The 20,180-nt window shown below is 49.5% G+C and overlaps 1 protein-coding gene across 1 annotated transcript in view; it reads right to left on the bottom strand.

Annotated features, from left to right (window-relative positions):
* Nucleotides 1-20,180, bottom strand: part of ANXA13 (annexin A13) — a 69,383-nt gene that overhangs the window by 11,390 nt on the left and 37,813 nt on the right. Inside the window, exons 9-10 of the mRNA XM_088453130.1 lie at nt 19,292-19,367; nt 4,657-4,769 (exon numbers count right to left, since the gene is read on the bottom strand). Coding sequence (XP_088309256.1) covers nt 4,657-4,769; nt 19,292-19,367 — 189 coding nt within the window. The remainder of the gene's footprint in view (nt 1-4,656; nt 4,770-19,291; nt 19,368-20,180) is intronic.

Genomic DNA, 20,180 nt, shown 5'->3' with positions numbered 1-20,180 from the left:
GTATGGTACAGAGTCGGATTAACAACAGGGCGGCTGGGGCAGTTGCCCAGCTCCCCCATCCCCCCACACACAGCTACACCACCAGCATGTTGGGGCGCTGTAGCATAATGTGAGCTGGTTGCACTACGGTGTGTTTAACACATGTGGTGCTGGGAGTACACATTATATTTTTTTAATAACATTGCCACGAATATCATCTTGACAATGTTATTGGTAGGGTTAGTTGACCTGTGACCCCCCCCACAAAAGTAAATCTGGCCCTTCTGGGGGCACCTACCTGCTGCCCATATTATTTTTCAAATAACATTGATGCCCACACTTAGTAGGGCTCCAGATGCAGAGATGTAGAAAAAGATGGGGGTGTGGGCTGTCCAGAATGAACAGGGATGGCCTTGGCCTAAAGGGGTCCAGCTCTGCCATTGGGTGCTTCCTGATGGTTTTCCTATAACCTGGGACCAGTCACCAATGAGCTGCACAGCAGCTGGCTAGGAGGATGCCTTCAATGGGGGATCAGTATGATTTCCCGACGGACTTCAAATCACGACGCCGGAAGACTGGCAGTGAAGATCCCGACAAGGTAAGTAAATTAACTATTTCTAACCCTCCCCCCCCAACCCTCCCCCCCCCCACAGCGGACAGCTGTGGGGGGAGGGGAGGGTTAGTTTAGGGGCTCCTGGGGGGGACAGGATTATGCACCCCCCAGGAGGGTTAGGCTAGGGGAAGGGGGACTTAGGGTTAGGCACCCCCGGGGTTAGGTTAGGGTTAGGCACCACCCTGGTAGGGTTAGGTTCATAGTTGCCGACATTCAGCTCCCTCCTTCCGGGAGGGAGCTGAATGCCTGCATTGTGTGGGGGGCGTGGCCGGGCTATGATGTCGTTTTGGGGGCGTGGCCGGGGGCGGAGACGCACGAACGCGTCATCGTGGCCCCGCCCCCTCTTCACAATGCCGAAAAAAGACATTGTGAAGCAGGGGGCGGAGTTTATTACAGCAAGACCCATCGTCTTTCAATGCAAGCTGCATATTTAAAGGGAGATGTTACCTTCAGAAAATATTTATGGATAGGCATGTACATAAAACTGTTTTAACCTTCTGACCTCATTCTGTGTTTTTCAGCAAGACCTTTATATCTGCGCGTCAGAGTTGTTAATTTACATTGCAGCGGAGCTCAGAAAGAATGTAACTCATGTGGCATTATTATTCCAAAACAATTAAATCTGAGCATAGGGCTTAATTCCAGAGTGGTCCACAAGAGGTCCCTGTCACCTGTGCTTCTTGCCCCAGCCGTGGTTATTGTGCTGGGGTTGCAGTTGGCCAATGCAAATAAATTTTGTAAGCTCAGCACAGTAAAGCTGCATACACACACACAACGATTTTTTGAACTATTATCATTTAATGATGAACGATTATCGTTCATGCACGTTCATGTTTATAGTTTGTAATTTGTAGTTCAGTCAGACTTGTCAACTCAACGATTTTCATTAAGGGAATATGCAAAAATCGTTTGTAGTTCAAAAAAATCGTTCATTACACTTTAAAAAATCTGACAGATAATCTGACAGAAAATCGTTCATAAAATCATTGGTAACAAAATCGTTGTGTGTGTGTATGCAGCTTAACTGGGACATTGATCAACTTTGGGCTGATGATGGGGGCAGACTGGGGCTCAGCTTCGGCCTATTCTAAAATCAGATTTTACATTTGATTTCATAAGGGACGCAGAGGATGAATGTAACAGTGTTTACCCCACAAATCAGGTAATTGGGGGATAAGTGGGGTAGAGGATTAGTTTAAAAAAAAATACTCAAAAGCTTAATTTATCTTCTTGTCTTAATACAATTATCATACATTATTCTATACACAAGCTAGGACTGCTTATATGGAGGTTTCCTATCCAGCATTGTACCTAAGTCAAGTATGCAGAGAACACATACAAAATCTAGGCATATACAAAATATATAATTATGCCAATAGTTCCTCACACATTTTGCAGAAAACCCAGCAGGTTATGTGTAATATACTGTGTGCTAGAAGGTGACTGAGGACAAGGATGGAACTGTGTGATATAGAATATCTGTCGCCCCCTTGTGTTTCACAAAGGAATTTTCTATGAGACTTAACAGAAATTACGGAGTGCCTGAGTCGATCGCAACACCAATGTGATATTTTGCTACTGCTCTTGCACCAAAATCCACGTAGAGCAAAAGCATCATACAGTGTGTATGCCCAGAGGCAAAGTTGCGATTGAGGCCCATAGTGTGTGAAATGTATTGGACATGTATTAAGTGTTCCTGGGGGGGGAGACTGGGAGGTGGTCCGTCTTATGTGTGCGTTATGGGAGTGTCGCCAGTCTGTCGCTAAACTGTCTGTGAGCTCAGATGCTCCATCGCTGACATTGGAGGCCGTATTCTGACAGAGAAACTGTAACTAGCATTGGGGCTGGTGCAAGTTTCAGTGGTGCCACCGATGGTGACATACAAAGACTCACCAAGAGATATTACAGCATCTGAAGACGCTCAATGTGGGCATCTCAGTCCTCGCACAGTCAGACGCACGGCTGTACACCAGGGGACATAAAGTCGCAGTCATAACTACAGCAATAGACACCAGTGGCTTAACTAGGGGGTCGGGCAGGGCATGTGCCCCGGGCGGCATCGGCGTGGAGGGGCGCCGCCGGCCGAGATCCATGTCAGTGATTTCAGTAAGTGTAGTGCGGTCCACACTACACAGTAAAAATAAGACACCGCTGCTGGCGCACACTCACACTCATTGGCTGCTGCACCTTCCGGCTTCCGCAGTGGGTGAAGGCAGAGACGTCATGATGTCTCTCCCTTAGAGACGTCATGATGTCTCTCCCTTAGTGCCAAGCAGGAGGACGGAGGAGCGGACAGCAGCGAGGATTCAGGTAAGTATTTTGTTTTGTGTGTGTCTTTGTGTTATATATGTAAGGGGCACTACTAGCCGGGGGCACTGTATGATGGGCACTACTGGCTGGGGACACTGTATAAGGGGCACTACTGGCTGGTGGCACTGTATAAGGGGTACTACTGGCTGGGGACTCTGTATAAGGGGCACTACTGGCTGGGGGCACTGTATAAGGGGTGCTAATAGCTGGGGCACTCTATAATGGGCACTACTGGCCGGGGGCACTGTATGAAGGGCACTACTGGCTGGGGGCACTGTATAAGGGGCACTACTGGCTGGTGGCACTGTATAAGGGGTACTACTGGCTGGGGGCACTGTATAATGGGCACTACTGGCCGGGGGCACTGTATGAAGGGCACTACTGGCTGGGGGCACTGTATAAGGGGCACTACTGGCTGGTGGCACTGTATAAGGGGTACTACTGGCTGGGGGCACTGTGTAATGGGCACTACTGGCCTGGGGCACTGTATAAGGGACACTACTGAAAGCACTTTATAAGGGGAACTACTGGGGGCACTTTATAAGGGGCACTATTGGGGCACTGCATAAAGGGCACTGTATAATGGACACTACTGAGGCCACTGTATAAGGGGCACTACTGAGGGGACTGCATAATGTGCACTACAACAGGGGGCCTTGCATAAGAGGCACTACTACTGGGTCACTGTCACAAACCGTGCTAGAGACCTCCGGCTGAGATCCCTGCAACTCCCCATGCACTTATGTCATCGCGGCTTGCTAATCCACCGGCTGCTCCTGTCAGTGGAATCCAGAGTGGGGCCTATGCCTGAAGGTGGTTTCCTGCATCCCCGCTGTTGCCTAGGTGTCCCAGCCACACTTCCATGCACTTCCTGCACTTCAGCGTATCAGACCTCCGGATCATGGGTGCGGCCATCTTGGATCAAGTCAGGTGGTCCAGACCCATCCAGTCAGCAGCGCTCTCCAGTTGCTCCAGCCAATCACCAGCCGACCAGGGGTATAAAAGCCCTTCCCTGACTCTGTCTCACTGCCAGTACAAAAGTGCTCTCCGCCTAGCTAGACCTATGTTCATGAGCTCCACTGGTTCCTGTTTTGCTTTTGTTGCAAGTTCCTGTGTACTGCAGGGGGGGCGCTGCGATCACTGTGATCGCTCCCCCCCCACAGGCATTAGGAGACTGCTGTGGCTGCTGCTCAGCAGCCACGAGCAGTCTCCCACTGCAGCTCAGCACACGCTGTATGCTGGGCTGCTGTGAGAGTGAGAGAAGGGGGGGGCGCGGCGCCGGACCCCCGCCAAGCCCATCAGGAAGCCCGGGCCCGTGTAAACAGTGCATGCTCCCCCCCCCCCTCTGGGCGCCCCTGCTGGCCTCAGTATATCCACTTTGGGTGGCCCTAGCAACTGAGCCGAAAGGCTTCCTGCCCTAGCAACAGGGAGTGATGCAGCAGAGGATTCGCCCAAAATACCACCCTTCCAATCTGCACCACTGGCTGTGTCATTCGTGGCTCAGAGAGACAGATCAAGGGTGCCCCTATGGTCATGATGCCAGTGCCAGGACCCCTAGAGCTACTGATACACTCATCCCTATTGGAGGTCCTATATAAAGCAGAATTTTAAATGAGCACAGCAGTCAGTGCAAATGTATTTATAACCCGCATGGGATCCTCATATTTTGTGACCTTTACAGTGAAAAACAGATTAGGAAATAGTCTGGCTCCTCCTCTCAGCACAATCTCCATTTTCAGAACGTAGACGCTTACCTCTGCCCTGGTGACGAGAATTCGGATTAACACTTCCTCATCTGTCCCAGCCCCCTTCATGGCTTTGTAAAGTTTCTTGGCAAAATATCCTTGGCAATCCTTAGTGCATTGTACTGCAGAAAGAAGAGATTCAATTAACTGGTTTATTAATGGGTAATTGTACATAGCAAATTTCTTCAGCTGATTGCGAGTATAAAAATGACTGCTTGCTGTGAGAGATGAAGCACTATTGTATATTATGCCTTGATCTTATATTCACCAGACTATGCTCAGTTTCTGATTTCACTAATGCTCCTTTCCCTCTCTCAGATCACAATCTTATCACCTGCACGCTCTCCTCCATTACATCAACCTCAGTGTCATCGAAATCAACCAAACCTCCTAAAACCCGCAGAAATATTAATGCTATTAACTTTCAACAACTATCTACCTCTCTACAACAACGACTCTCACCAATTTCTGCATTCACTTCTTCTGAGACTGCTGCATCACACCTAAACCAGATTCTAGAGAAAGCCCTTGATGAAGTAGCTCCAGCTACCCATCACACACCACGTAGACTTAGACGTCAACTGTGGCATTCTAAATGAACAAGGCATCTACAAAAACTCTCAGTAGAACGTCCGTGGCGAAAGTCTCGTACTCCAAGTGTCTTCCTCAGATACTGTATAAGACTATCTACAACTCTTATCGTGCTGCTCTGGACACTGCCAAACAAACACATTTCCAATTTCTAATCTCTGCTCAAGCCTCTAACCCCAAGCAACTTTTTAATACATTTAAACTGCTTCTTACCCCTCCCCAGTGGCATAACTAGGGTATTTGGAGCCCAGGGCAAATTTGAAAAAGGAGCCCCCCCCCCCCCCCTCAACAGACCGATATGTGCGCGCGCTGAAATCCGGCTCTTGCAGTGGTTGCTGCAGCAGTCAATGAGAGTCTATCTGACTCTCATTGGCTGCTGTTTAACACACGCATCGCTGCCAGCACTGGCGGCGATGCGTGTGTTATGCACAGCCTGAGCCAGCCTCCTGGCGCTAATGGGCAAGCGCTCAGGGGGAGGGAACGGGCTCAGGTGTGCAGCACAGGACCGGCGTTGGAAGCCTAGCGCCGGTCCTGTGTAAATGTGTAGCGCTGACCGCACTCATTGCGGTCGGCGCTACACTGGCTAACTAGGGCGGGCGGGCTGGTACCGTAGCCGGCGGCGCCCCCCCGCGCCACCAGTCCAACGGCGCCCAGGGCACGAACCCCACCCGCCCTGCCCTAGTTACGCCACTGGTGCCCAGTAGCAGTATCCCCTTATGCAGTGCCCTTTATATGGTGCCCCCAGTAGTAGTCCCCCCTATGCAGTGCCCTTTATATAGTGCCCCCCAGCAGTAGTCCCCCCCCATGCAGTTTTCCCAGTAGTGGTCCCCTTATGCAGGCACCCTGTAGTGATCCCCCCTATCCAGTGCCCCCTGTAGTGGCCCTTCCTATTATTGCCCCCAGTAGTGGTCCCCCGAGTGCAGTGCCTCTAGTAGGCCCATTTTATAATGCCCCCAGTGGTAGTTCCCCCCCAAGTAGTAGTCCCCAGTAGAGTAGGTCCTCCCAATGGTGCCCCCAGTAGTAGCCACCCCTCCCCCAGTAGAGGTCCCCCCAGTAGTAGCCAGCCCTCCCCCAGTAGAGGTCCCCCCAGTAGTAGCCACCCCCCTCCCCCGTTGTGCAGATAGGTTAAAAAAATATATATATATATTAGGGGTGTGCACCGGCCACTTTTCGTGTTTTGTGTTTTGGTTTTGGATCTGGATCTTTCTTCGTGTTTTGGATCTGGATTGGTTTTGCCAAAACCACCCTTCCGTGTTTTGGGTTCTGGGTTTTGTGTTTTGGATCTGTATTTTTTTGAAAAAAAGCATAAAAACAGCTAAAATCACAGAATTTGTAGGTTTTTCTGCTCCTATGCTATTATTAACCTCAATAACCTTAATTTCCACTCATTTCCAGTCTATTCTGAACACCTCACACCTCACAATAGTGTTTTTATGTCCAAAAGGTTGCACCGAGGTAGCTGGATGACTATGCTAAGCGACACGAGTGGGCGGCACAAACACGTGACCCATCTAGGAGTGACACTGCAGTGGCAGACAGGATGGCAGTTAGAAAAACTAGGCCCCAAACTGTACATAATGCAAAGAAAAAAAGAGGTGCAAGATGGAATTGTCCTTGGGCCCTCCCACCCACCCTTATGTTGTATAAACAGGACATGCACACTTTAACAAATCAATCATTTCAGCGCCAGGGTCTGCCACACAACTGTGGCTGAAATGATTGGTTCGTTTGGGCCCCCACAAAACAAGCTGGCAATTAATGTGTCCCTGCACAAACTGGCTCTACGGAGGCAAGATGTCATCCTCATCCTCCTCATCCACCGATTCCTCACCCTCTTCAGTGTGTACATCCTCATCCTCACAAAGTATTAACTCGTCCCCACTTGAATCCACCACCACAGGTCCCTCTGTACCTTCTGGAGGCTGGTCTCCCTGGAAGAGCTGATAATTCATTTTGATGAACATCATCTTCTCCACATTCTGTGGAAGCAACCTCCTACGCCTTTCGCTGACAAGGTTCCCGGCTGCACTAAACACTCTTTCGGAGTACACACTGGAGGGGGGGCAACTCAGGTAAAATAGAGCCAGTTTGTACAGGGGCCTCCAAATTGCCTCTTTTTCCTGCCAGTACAGGTATGGACTGTCTGACATGCCTACTTGGATGCTGTCACCGATGTAATCCTCCACCATTCTGTCAATGGTGACAGTATCATATGCAGTGACAGTAGACATGTCAGAAATTGTTGCCAGGTCCTTCAGTCCGGACCAGATGTCCAAACTTGGTCCTGCCTGCCCTGCATCACCGCCAGCGGGTTGCTTAGGATACCTAAGTTTTTTCCTGGCAGCCCCAGTTGCGGGAGAAAATGAAGAAGGAGCCGTTGACGTGTCACGTTCCGCTTCAGCTGACAGTGTGTTCACCAGCAGGTCTTTGCACCTCTGCAGGCTTGTGTCGGCCGGAAAGAGAGACACCACATAGGCTTTAAACCTAGGATCGAGCACGGTGGCCAAAATGTAGTGGTCTGATTTCAACAGATTGACCACCCTGGAATCCTGGCAAAGCGAATGAAGGGCTTCATCCACAAGTCCCACATGCCGAGCGGAATCGCTCCGTCTTAGCTCCTCCTTCACTTTCTCCAGCTGCTTCTGCAAAAGCCTGATGAGGGGAATGACCTGACTCAAGCTGGCAGTGTCTGAACTGACTTCACGTGTGGCAAGTTCGAAGGGCTGAAGAACCTTGCACAACACGGAAATCATTCTCCACTGCGCTTGAGTCAGGTGCATACCCCCTCCTTTGCCTATGTCATAGGTGGATGTATAGGCTTGTATGGCCTTTTGCTGCTCCTCCATCCTCTGAAGCATATAGAGGGTTGAGTTCCACCGCGTCACAACCTCTTGCTTCAGGTGATGGCGGGGCAGGTTCAAGAGTGTTTGCTGGCGCTCCAGTCTTCGGCACGCAGTCGCTGAATGGCGAAAGTGGCCAGAAATTTTTCGGGCCACCCAAAGCGTCTCCTGCACGCCCCTGTCGCTTTTCAGAAAATTCTGCACCACCAAGTTTATTGTGTGAGCAAAACATGGGACGTGCTGGAATTTGCCCAGATGTAATGCCCGCACAATATTGGTGGCGTTGTCAGATATCACAAATCCCCAGGAGAGTCTAAGTGGGGTAAGCCACTGGGCGATGATTTCCCTCAGTTTCTCTAAGAGGTTGTCGGCGGTGTGCCTCTTACTGAAACCGGTGATACACAGCGTAGCCTGCCTTGTAACGAGCTGGCGTTTCTGAGATGCTGCTACTGGTGACGCTGCTTCTGTTGCTGCGTAAGGTGATACATCTACCCAGTGGGCTGTCACAGTCATATAGTCCTTAGTCTGCCCTGTTCCACTTGTCCACATGTCCGTGGTTAAGTGGACATTGTGTACAACGGCATTTTTCAGGACACTGAGGACACTTTTTCTGACGTTTCTGTACAGTCTCGGTATCGCCTGCCTAGTGAAGTGGAATCTAGACGGGATTTGGAACCGGGGACACACTACCTCCATCAATTGTCTAAATCCCACTGCACTAATGGCGGATACCGGACGCACGTCTAACACCAACATAGCAGTCAAGGCCTCAGTTATACGTTTTGCTTCAGGATGACTGCTGTCGTACTTCATCCTCCTCGCTAAGGACTGTTGGAGGGTCAATTGTTTAGTAAAAGTAGTGGTGTTCCTACTTCCTCTCTGGGATGATGAACGACTCCCAGCAGCAGCAACAGCAGCAGCGGCAGCAGTAGGCGTAGCAATGCAGGATCCTCCGGAGGAATCCCGGATAGGAGAGTCAGTCATGCCAGTGATATGGCCTGCAGGACTACTTCCGATCCTGACTAAGGAGGAAATTGACGAGGAGGGAGTTGACGGTGTGGTTTGCAGGCGCTTGGATACAACAGGACAACGGGATTTAGGTGTCCCTGGACTGCTTACGGTCTGAGCCAAAGTTTCTGAACTTGACAGTAACTTTTTATGAACGCGCTGCAGGTGCCGTATAAGGGAGGATGTTCCTAGGTGGTTGACGTCCCTATCCCTACTTATTTCACCTTTACATATGGTACATATGGCAAGACAGTTGTTGTCCGGATTTGGATAGAAATATTGCCAGACCAAAGAGGTGGAATGTTTGGTCTTCTGCCCAGGCATGACCGTGATGGGCTTTTTCATCCCACGGACAACAACTGTCTCCCCCGGAGCCTGATTTAAACAAACCACATCACCATCAGAATCCTCCTCGCCAACTTCCTCCTCAGTGCCAGCTACACCAGTATCCTCATCCTGTTGTACTTCAACAGTGACATCTTCAATTTGCATATCAGCAAGTGGACTGTGGGTGCTCCTTTCAGCACTTGCAGGGGGCGTGCAAATGGTGGAAAGAGCCACCTCTTCCCGTCCAGTGCTGGGAAGGTCAGGCATCGCAACCACCACCACACTTGGACTCTCCTTGGGGATTTGTGATATCTTCTTAGAAAGCACAGTTCTTCGCTGTGCTTTTGCCAGCTTAACTCTTTTGATTTTTTTAGTGGGAGGAGTGCTTCCATCGTCATGTGAAGCTGAACCACTAGTCATGAACATACTAGGGATCGACCTTAGCCGTTCCTTGCCACTCCGTGTCGTAAATGGCATATTGGCAAGTTTACGTTTCTCTTCAGCTGATTTAAATGTCTTTTTCAAGGTCATTTTCCTGAACTTTGCCATTTGGGATTGTATGTGCCCTCTACTATGACATTGGGCATCGGCCTTGGCAGACGACGTTGATGGCATGTTATCGTCTATGTCATGACTAGTGGCAGCAGCTTCAGCACTAGGAGGAAGTGGTTCTTGATCTTTCTCTATTTTATTTTTATCGGAGAAAGTTTGGTCCTCCATTTATGTTATATCGATTTGATATATACGTGCGGCTAAACACAGAAAATAATTTTTTTTTTGGTTTGGACTGGAGTGTACTTTGTGGGTTACAGCACCCTTTAACGGTCAAGCCAGCCGGCCCTTTACTTATGACACAGGCGCACTCTTGGCACTACTTTGTTGATGCACGTGCGGCTACTGCGCACACAATTCACAAACACAGAAAATAATTTTTTTTTGGTTTGGACTGAGTGTACTTTGGAGGTTACAGCACCCTTTAACGGTCAAGCCAGCCGGCCCTTTACTTATGACACAGGCGCACGCTTGGCACTACTTTGTTGATGGACGTGCGGCTACTGCGCACACAATTCACAAACACAGAAAATAATTTTTTTTTGGTTTGGACTGGAGTGTACTTTCGGGGGTTACAGCACCCTTTAACGGTCAAGCCAGCCGGCCCTTTACTTATGACACAGGCGCACGCTTGGCACTTCTTTGTTGATGCATGTGCGGCTACTGCGCACACAATTCACAAACACAGAAAATAATTTTTTTTTGGTTTGGACTGGAGTGTACTTTCGGGGGTTACAGCACCCTTTAACGGTCAAGCCAGCCGGCCCTTTACTTATGACACAGGCGCACTCTTGGCACTACTTTGTTGATGCACGTGCGGCTACTGCGCACACAATTCACAAACACAGAAAATAATTTTTTTTTAGGTTTGGACTGGAGTGTACTTTCGGGGGTTACAGCACCCTTAACGGTCAAGCCAGCCGGCCCTTTACTTATGACACAGGCGCACGCTTGGCACTACTTTGTTGATGCACGTGCGGCTACTGCGCACACAATTCACAAACACAGAAAATAATTTTTTTTTGGTTTGGACTGGAGTGTACTTTCGGGGGTTACAGCACCCTTTAACGGTCAAGCCAGCCGGCCCTTTACTTATGACACAGGCGCACGCTTGGCACTACTTTGTTGATGCACGTGCGGCTACTGCGCACACAATTCACAAACACAGAAAATAATTTTTTTTTTGGTTTGGACTGGAGTGTACATTCGGGGGTTACAGCACCCTTAACGGTCAAGCCAGCCGGCCCTTTACTTATGACACAGGCGCACGTTTGGCACTACTTTGTTGATGCACGTGCGGCTACTGCGCACACAATTCACAAACACAGAAAATAATTTTTTTTTTGGTTTGGACTGGAGTGTACTTTGGGGGTTACAGCACCCTTTAATGGTCAAGCCAGCCGGCCCTTTACTTATGACACAGGCGCACGCTTGGCACTACTTTGTTGATGCACGTGCGGCTACTGCGCACACAATTCACAAACACAGAAAATATTTTTTTTTTTGGTTTGGACTGGAGTGTACTTTCGGGGGTTACAGCACCCTTAACGGTCAAGCCAGCCGGCCCTTTACTTATGACACAGGCGCACGCTTGGCACTACTTTGTTGATGCACGTGCGGCTACTGCGCACACAATTCACAAACACAGAAAATATTTTTTTTTTGGTTTGGACTGGAGTGTACTTTCAGGGGTTACAGCACCCTTTAACGGTCAAGCCAGCCGGCCCTTTACTTATGACACAGGCGCACGCTTGGCACTACTTTGTTGATGCACGTGCGGCTACTGCGCACACAATTCACAAACACAGAAAATATATTATTTTTTTAGCACTTGGGGGGAGCACCCCTGATGGACAGAGCACCCCCTGGACAACACTACAGCACTCCTTTAGGACTGGGACACTGCACAGGACTTTGGAGTGGACACAGCCCCTATGGAGAACTGACTGCACAACACAGTCCAGCCAGCCCCTATGGACTTTGAAGTAGTGGACACAGCCCCTATTAACAACAGCAGCACAGCACAACACAGCCAGCCCCTATGGACTTTGAAGTAGTGGACAACAGCAGCACTACACTACACTACACTACACAGCCCTAACTCCCACCCTCCCTCTTCACTGTCCACAGCCGAGTGAGAAAATGGCGCCGACGCGGGTACCTTATATAGGATCCAAAACCCGCGAGACTCGGAAGGCGGGATGATGACGTTTTGCCTCGATTTCAGATCCGAGTCAGGCGGGAAAAGTCGAGCCTGACTCGGATCGGACTCGGATCGGGGGGGCTCGGGGGGGTTCGGATTTCAGAAATCCGAACCCGCTCACCCCTAATATATATATATATCTATAAAAATATACTTACCTGAATCTCTGCTCCTGGTCGCGACGCTGCTCCCGCCCGGGCGGGCGCGCTCAGCATTTTGGGACAGACGTCATGACGACAGTCCCATTACCCACTGCAGGAGCTGGACGGAAGTCCGGCTCTTGCAGTGGGTGCTGCAGCAGTCAATGAGAGTCTATCTGACTCTTATTGGCTGATGTTTAACACACGCATCGCCGCCAGCGCTGGCGGCGATGCGTGTGTTATGCACAGCCTGAGCCCGCCTCCTGGCGCTATTGGGCAAGCGCTCAGGGGGAGGGAACGGGCTCAGGCGTGCAGCACAGGACCGGCGCTGGAAGTCCAACGGCGCCCAGGGCACGAACCCCGCCTGCCCTAGTTACGCCACTGCCCCTCCCCCACTGAATGAGCGCTCAGATCCACACACACACAGCAGACTTGGTAGCAGAAACTGCAACTTCATTCCGTTATTTATACTACATGTTCTGGATGCGGCTCTAGTAAAATCATACTATATACTACAACAATTGTGGCATACTTGCCGACTTTATAAATCTCCTCCCCGGAAGAAGCCCAGAGAGGGGCTAAATGAAACGATTTGCATCATTTTAGCCCCGCCCCCTACTCGCAGACCTGAATATTCCCCGTAAAAATCTCTCCATCCTGCCCACTTCACTATGAAGTGGGTGGGATGCAGGAGAAGTACCTACTCTTCTGGGGATGCGGATGGTACCTGAAAAATCGGGAGCCTCCCGCAACTTTCAGGAGAGTAGGTATGTATGAATTGTGGTCATGATTTTAACTTCTGTCTGGGAAGTGGGGGTTTCCGGCCAACTGGAACCCCCCCCCACACCTCGCATTTACCTATGATACATGTAACTGTGATAAAGCAACAGTTTATGAGAAAGTGCAGAGCCGTACTTACTACAATAGCTACCTTGATCCTTCCTGTTTCGTAGCCTTCCTGCAACAGTAGGTGATGTGTGGTAGTACTAAATAGATTTATTAGGTGCTTATATTCAAAAGACCAATGACCTATTTATGTGCTTACTTATCACTTTATGTTTTCACCATTAAATATGCAGAGCAAACTTAGGGGGTCATTCAGACCCGCTCGCGAGCAAAGGACGCTCGCAAGCGGGTCGATGTTTGCTGAATGCGCATGCGCACGACGGAGGGAGCTCCGTCGTGCGCATGCGCGAGACCCGGACTGCGACGGCCAAGCTGTCGCTTCGGATCTCGCACCAAAGGGGGCGTGCTGTCGATGGTGACTGACAGCATGCCCCCTTTGGTGGGTGTGCCGGGGGCGTGGCTGCCAGACGGAGGCGTTCCCATGGGAACGCCTACCGTCTAAAGCCGGCCCCACTGGCTCTGATAGAGCCAAAATCACTCCTGGGCTTGCGGCAGTGAGACCCTACCGCAGGGTCTCGTCGCAAGCCCGATGGTCGCGATGGTCAAAGACCATCGCGACCATCTTTTTGGCCGCTCGCTATAGCTGTGGATGGTCACCCACAGCTATGCGAGCGGCCATTCAGACCCGCACGATGCACAACAGTTCTGAACGATTATCGTTCAACGCAGAAAAGCGGTTGGGCTCGTTTAATTTGATTATCAAACATGTTCGATCGTCCCGACCGTCGTTTTGCTGATTCCATACTCTTCATTGCACCAATACATCATTCAGTACTAAGTATAGTTTTATAGGACACTTTACATAAAGAAAGAGTAGATTCAAATTTTAACTTTACTGGGAACCATTAATAACCATTATTTGTTCTAAAAAAAAAATGCTAAATATTAAAAGTAAAGTGTGTAGTCATTATATTCTGATAACCATTATCCAGGGAGAGTCCTCTAACCTAGACATTTGGATCAGAAGGTATTTTACAATCTTATTATAGAAATTATATTCAGAATGTGGCGCAGAAATTATTTTTATTATACTATTACGTGTTACCGGCGGTCTCACTTTTTTGCATTTGTGATAACGTTCATCTAGCTTGCCTGACCCATAGCTCCCCATTGTTGTAGAACTACAATTCCCAGCATGCTTGTTAAAGGGGTTCTACTTAGTTGTACAGCAGATGGAGAATCACGGATTGAACAAATCGGATTTACACCATAAGTCAGGGATTTGGGGTGGATGGGTGAACATAGAACACTTCATCAAACTGAACTACTACAGTATCTGTCCTACACAATGACAACATTAGTATTAGAGCCAGACATTATCGGAATTCCCCTGGGATCCTTCGCAGAAGGAACCAGGTCAGGACCGGGGCAGGGCATGCGTGAGACCACACCGACACATTAGCAAGTCAGTTCCCAAACAGAATTCCTGGCACATGTACCGTCTATGAGTCATGCGTCGCTGGGTATAACTAGTGCTCGCACTGCTGCCCCCATAGCTATAAGTGTTTTTAATTGTAAACATGCCCAGAATGACTTGTTGAAAAAATAACATCTGAAACCAAACGTCTTTCGAAAACTCTATACACTTTTATAACAATTATTTGGGGGATGTAGTCGGCAGCTCAGCATGCGTGATGCTGACGGTCTGCATAACGGCGCTGAAATCCCGACAGGTCGGGATCCCGCCACCAGTATCCTGAAGGTAAGTATCGGGGTGTTAGGGGGAGGATAGGGTTAAGTAGCGGGGTTAGGCATTAGGGGGAGGGTTAGAGTTAGGCACTGGGTAGGGACTGTTTGGATTAGGGTGCATATTTATCAATGTCCTAAATAAAATCTTGATAAGTAAATTTCTTATTGCCGCATATTGTGGCAATAACAAATTAATTATGTATTAAGGAACATGGGATCCAATAAAAAAGAAATGTAAAAAGTAAAGTGATTGCTTATGCATACTTTCTCGATGGGCATTTGCGATGGAGACCACTTGCGATCGCTGAAGACATGCCCTCACAGGAAGGTGGTGTGGTCTCTTGGCACATTACCATCACACTTGGGGAATGCCCAGCACTCCCAAAGATGCTGGGCTGCCCCAGGCTCACCCCTTTACTGTGTAGATGTTGTGTGCATGCAAATGGCATCTATTCACTTGCTGCTCTGATATTAATATTGCCTTACTGCTCCACTGAAGGTTTCTTTCCACCCTGAGCTCACCTTAGGACACCTGCATTACGGTGTGACAGGTGTACAGCACTAGTCAAATTCCCTACTGCCACTGTCCCCTAATACTAGACTCCAGAGCCGTAGCTAGGCATTTTGGTGCCCTGTGCCAAAAAGAGCAATGGTGCCCCCCCCCCCTATATTTTAAACAGGGATAGGGCGTGGCTCACGGGATGGGATGTGGCCACACAAAAATACCAGGTCACATTACAACGCACGTTAGTGTTAGTTATTCACAATACACAGCACAGTAGTACCCCAAACCCCTTTATACATGTTATGCCTCACAGTAGTACCCCTTATACATGTTACACCACACACTAGAACCCCTTATACACATGCCACACAGTAGAACCCCTTATACATGTTAAACCACACAGTAGCGCCCCTTATACACATTATGCCACACAGTAGTGTCCCTTTTACACATTATGCCATATAAAGACCCTTATAAATATTACGCCACACAGGAGTGCCCCTTCTACTGTACATGTTATACCACCCAATCACAGCCCACAGTCTTACTGCCCCTATTTATAGCTATCACTGCCCCCAATCACAGCCCACACTGCCCTCACTTATAGCTATCACTGGCCCCAATCACAGCCCACACTGCCCCCACTTATAGCTATCACTGGCCCCTCACACAGCCCCCACTGTGAAGCATCTCCTTCTAGACCTAAGCCTCAGTTCACACCATGGGCCTGATTCAGACCCGCTTGCTAGCGCTATGCTATGGTGGGGCACTGCGCATGTGCGGCGTACGCAATACGCGTGTGCAAGCTCCAGAACGAGTGCGAAATTCACTCGCTCCGGGGCTCGCTACAAATGGGGCGGCTGTCGATGTTGATCTACAGCTCGCCCCATTTTGTAGGCGGGGAGGGGGGCTGGCTGGCCAAATGGATGTGTTCCCGAAGGAACGCCTGCTGTGTAGGGTGGCCCTACTGACATCACTCGTGATGTCAGTAGTGAGCTTCCTGCTCTATTAGACCACAAGGGTCTCGTCGTAAGCCCGATGGTCGCGACCATCACCTGGCCACCTACAGCTTAGCGAGCGGCCAGGAGGCCGTTTTTCTTTTAAAAAACGGCCACCCTGATTCAGAGCGAGAGCTCGCTTTTTGCGAGTGGCTCTGAATCAGGGCCCATGTCTCTACAGCAACCTCAACCCTGCCCCCATGTCTGTCTATAGCCCACAGCTCAACCCCTGTGTCTCCCAATAGCCTCAGCCCTCCCTCCTGTGTCTCTGTAGCCTCAAACGCTTTCCCCCTTCCTCACTTACCTGAATGATAGATCTTCTACTTGCTCCTCCAGAGTCCTCCTCATTGCTACGTCAGTGACAGCAGGCTCCTCAGTCATCTGTTGTGTAACGTGATTCCGGCCCCGGTAGTCAATGCCTGCATCCTTCTGGTTACTGCAGTGGCGCAGACACAGGCCCATGACCAGTTACAATCACTGCACTGGCCCTTTCACGGGAGGGAAGCAGCTAGAGCTGGGGGGAGCAGCTACGGCCAGGGGGCCCGGGGTTACTCACCACCTGTGCTCCCCCTTAATCCGGCTCTGGGCGAGGGCGGCGGCTGTTGAGCCAGACGCACCATCCTCCCTGCGGCCCTTCTCTCTTTCCCTCAGCGAGCGCGGCCAGTGTTAGACACTGAGCCTGCACTGGCTTTGTTCAGAGGCACTTGGAACATTGTGATGGGCGGCCGGTTCCGCCCTCAGGGCTGCTCCGCTCCGTGCGTCAGCACCGTCCGCACCACCCTGGCTACGGCCCTGCTAGACTCCTCTATCCCCCTGCTATACACCTACTATACAGTGGCCAGCGGCAGTGGGCAGTGAGAACAGTTACAGGGTAGAAGGTGAGACTGCATTGATGAACCACGCCCCCTGGATCCGCCCCTTCTGTCCTCATCTAGGCTCACAATATGTTGGGAGATATGGTATCTATATAATATATAAAAGGCTAACGCTGCTCTTCACCTCTATGGGGGGGAATTCACGCATGTCATGCATCGGCAGCCGCTAGATGGCACCCGACGGAGCAATTCAATTGTTGCTCCGTTCGGGCACGCACAGCCGCCGGCGCTGACATCTCTACTCGCAGCCCCCCGAGCTGTTGAGCAGAAATTACCAAAAAGTGACCCGTTTGATCGTTCAAATTTCCCATCATTTTGACGGGCTGCTAATATCTATATAATATATATACAGTATATATATAATATATACAGTATATATAGACCAATACGTTCTGCTGTATACAATGAGGGAATCCTAAGAATCATCCAAATAATGTTTCTTGCAAAATGTAACAAATATAGCTATATCCCAAACTTAGGGGTAAAAAAACCTTATTTTATAGATGGACCATATAGTATGAGCATACCTCCCAACTGTCCCGCATCCAACGGGACGGTCACGTTTTTCTGGGACTGTCCCGCTGTCCCACCCGCGGGCTGCAGTGTCCCGTGGTGGGGGGCAAGTTGGGGAGAGCACAAACCGCTGCTCTGCATAGCAGAGCAGCGGGGGTCAGGAGGAGAGAGAATGCTGTGCGCATGCGTACGTACGTACTGCCTGGGGGCTGCCCAGCATCTCAGAGAGTGCTGGGCACGCCCCCAAAGCACGCCCCCAAAGTGCAGAAAACAGGGAAGCCGCGAGGCTCCGCCCCATTTTCCAAAGGATCCTCCTTTTTTCCATAAGCCTCACCCCTTTTTGGCAGCACGCGCCATTGGCGGGCGACCTGTCCCTCCTTGGGGTTTTGAGATGTTGGGAGGTATGGTATGAGTAAGAATAGCACATCCAAGCCAAGCTGCTTCATAGAGATATTAGTTTGTGGGAGTCTTGTGCAATATATCATACAGTGTAATTAGGGGCAGCTACACATAGCCCCTCAGCAATCGGAACATATATGTGACACGATAATGATGGAAACACACAAAGTACAACGTGGCTGTGATTAAAGTTTCCCTATTCAGAGCTGTCTGTAGCTAATAGGTGGAGTTAAACAAAAATGAACTCTGGGAGAGTAGGCATGCATGTAATACATAGTTGCTGACTTTAAGGCTGCCAGGTGGGAGGTGTGGGGTGCATAGCACAGGCAATATAGAGGTGATGACAGATCTCTATATGAGTTCATCATTGTGGCAATTTGCTCTTAATTACATCATGGTCGCCTCGCCCCACACTTCGCAATGGGTTAGGTCTAGACTATATAAGGCTGATTGACCTGTGACGTCACACCCACGTGACCCAGCCGGAAAGGGGGAGGGGCAGGGCTGCTAACGGGGGACCAAAAGTGTCCCCTCGCGGGCTTGCTGTGCTCGCCACGCTTCGGGCACGGTGGCTCGCTGCGCTCGCCACAAATATATATTCCCCCTCTATGCCCTAGTGGATGGTAACGCAGAAGCGGTTCAGCCTCCTGCAGCGGTCACGTGGTGGATACGTCACAGAGGTCCTTTAGCCACATAGGAAATAGCAGCAACCCTTCGCAATGCTGGGAATTGCGGCTTTGCCTTGCGTAGAGCGGCGCTACAATGATGTAATTCAGAGCGTATTGTGCCATCAAGCCATCCGGACCGCCCACTTCACCCAAGATGTGGGAGGCATTGAGGGGCTGCAGGAAGACTTGTGTGGTTTTCCGGACGTACGGGAGAGTATGTAAGTATGGTCATAATACATCCTAGCTTTTACTCCCAATTTTGCCAGCAATACATTTTTCTTATATTAAACTTAACTTAGGGGTCTCCTTAAGTATGAGACCCGCATGAGGAAACTCTGGTAACTTTAATGATCAGTAAGAGACAATAGAAAAATCAGAACAAAACTAACAATATAGGGAAAACCAGGCTAGTGTTTGTACTGAAGTTTACCTATTGTTAGATAAGCTTTTTTCAGGTCTCCGGATGATTCACTTTTAATTACGTCTTCAATATTTTTCCCGTGCAGCTAGAAGAGAAAGACGGCCACATTTAGTAACGGCTGAATCTTTCTTGAGAATATTGTCATTTTATATTGATTTGTTTACACAACTGTTGGTTAACCCTTTGGCTCCTATGGTGGTATAATCATTGACTAGCAGCTGCTAGTTACTGTGTGACTGGGGTCACAAGATGTTATTTGCACCCCGTCTGCCTCAGTGGCTATATCACTGCATTGTTCATAGACGAGGATCAGCTCCTGGGTCTAGTGAGAGGCTATTGTTCATGTTTACATTTCCTCCAACAGTATACTGCAAGTCACTGTCAAGCAAGGTAATGTTTGGGCATGCTGTTTAGTATGTAAAGGTGGAAAGAATCCCCTTATGGAGTTTAAAAAGAAAAAAAAATTGCTAAAAAGTTAATTTAAAAAACTGACACCCCGCCACAAACAATGGAAATGCAACATGTACTGTGATAGTACTACAATGTGTACTATGATTAAACTAAGTTTAATCATTAATACACTACACACTGGTATTTTTGGACCGTCATTCCCCAGTTTGCTAGCTGTTGTGTCCAATGGTGTGAGTGCTTTCTTTCCTTCCTCTGCCCACATCTCTCTCTCTCTCTGCGCCTGCCTTATCCTGTCTCTCTCTCACCCCCTTCCATCTCTCCCTCCCCCTCTCTGTATCTCCCCCTCTTTCCCTGTCGATCACTCTCTCTACCCCTTATTTCTCTTCCTCTTCTCTCTCTCCCCCTTTCTATATCTCCCCCTCTTTCCCTGTCCCTGACTCTCTCTCCCCGTCTTCTCTCTTATGTTGTCTCTCTCCCCGTCTCCTCC

Source organism: Taudactylus pleione, unplaced genomic scaffold (genome assembly GCF_031769625.1).
Source record: "Taudactylus pleione unplaced genomic scaffold, aTauple2 ptg000571l, whole genome shotgun sequence".
NCBI classification, from domain to species: Eukaryota; Metazoa; Chordata; class Amphibia; order Anura; family Myobatrachidae; genus Taudactylus; species Taudactylus pleione.
Note: the sequence above shows the minus strand (reverse complement) of the source record. Positions and strands in the feature narration are given on the sequence as shown.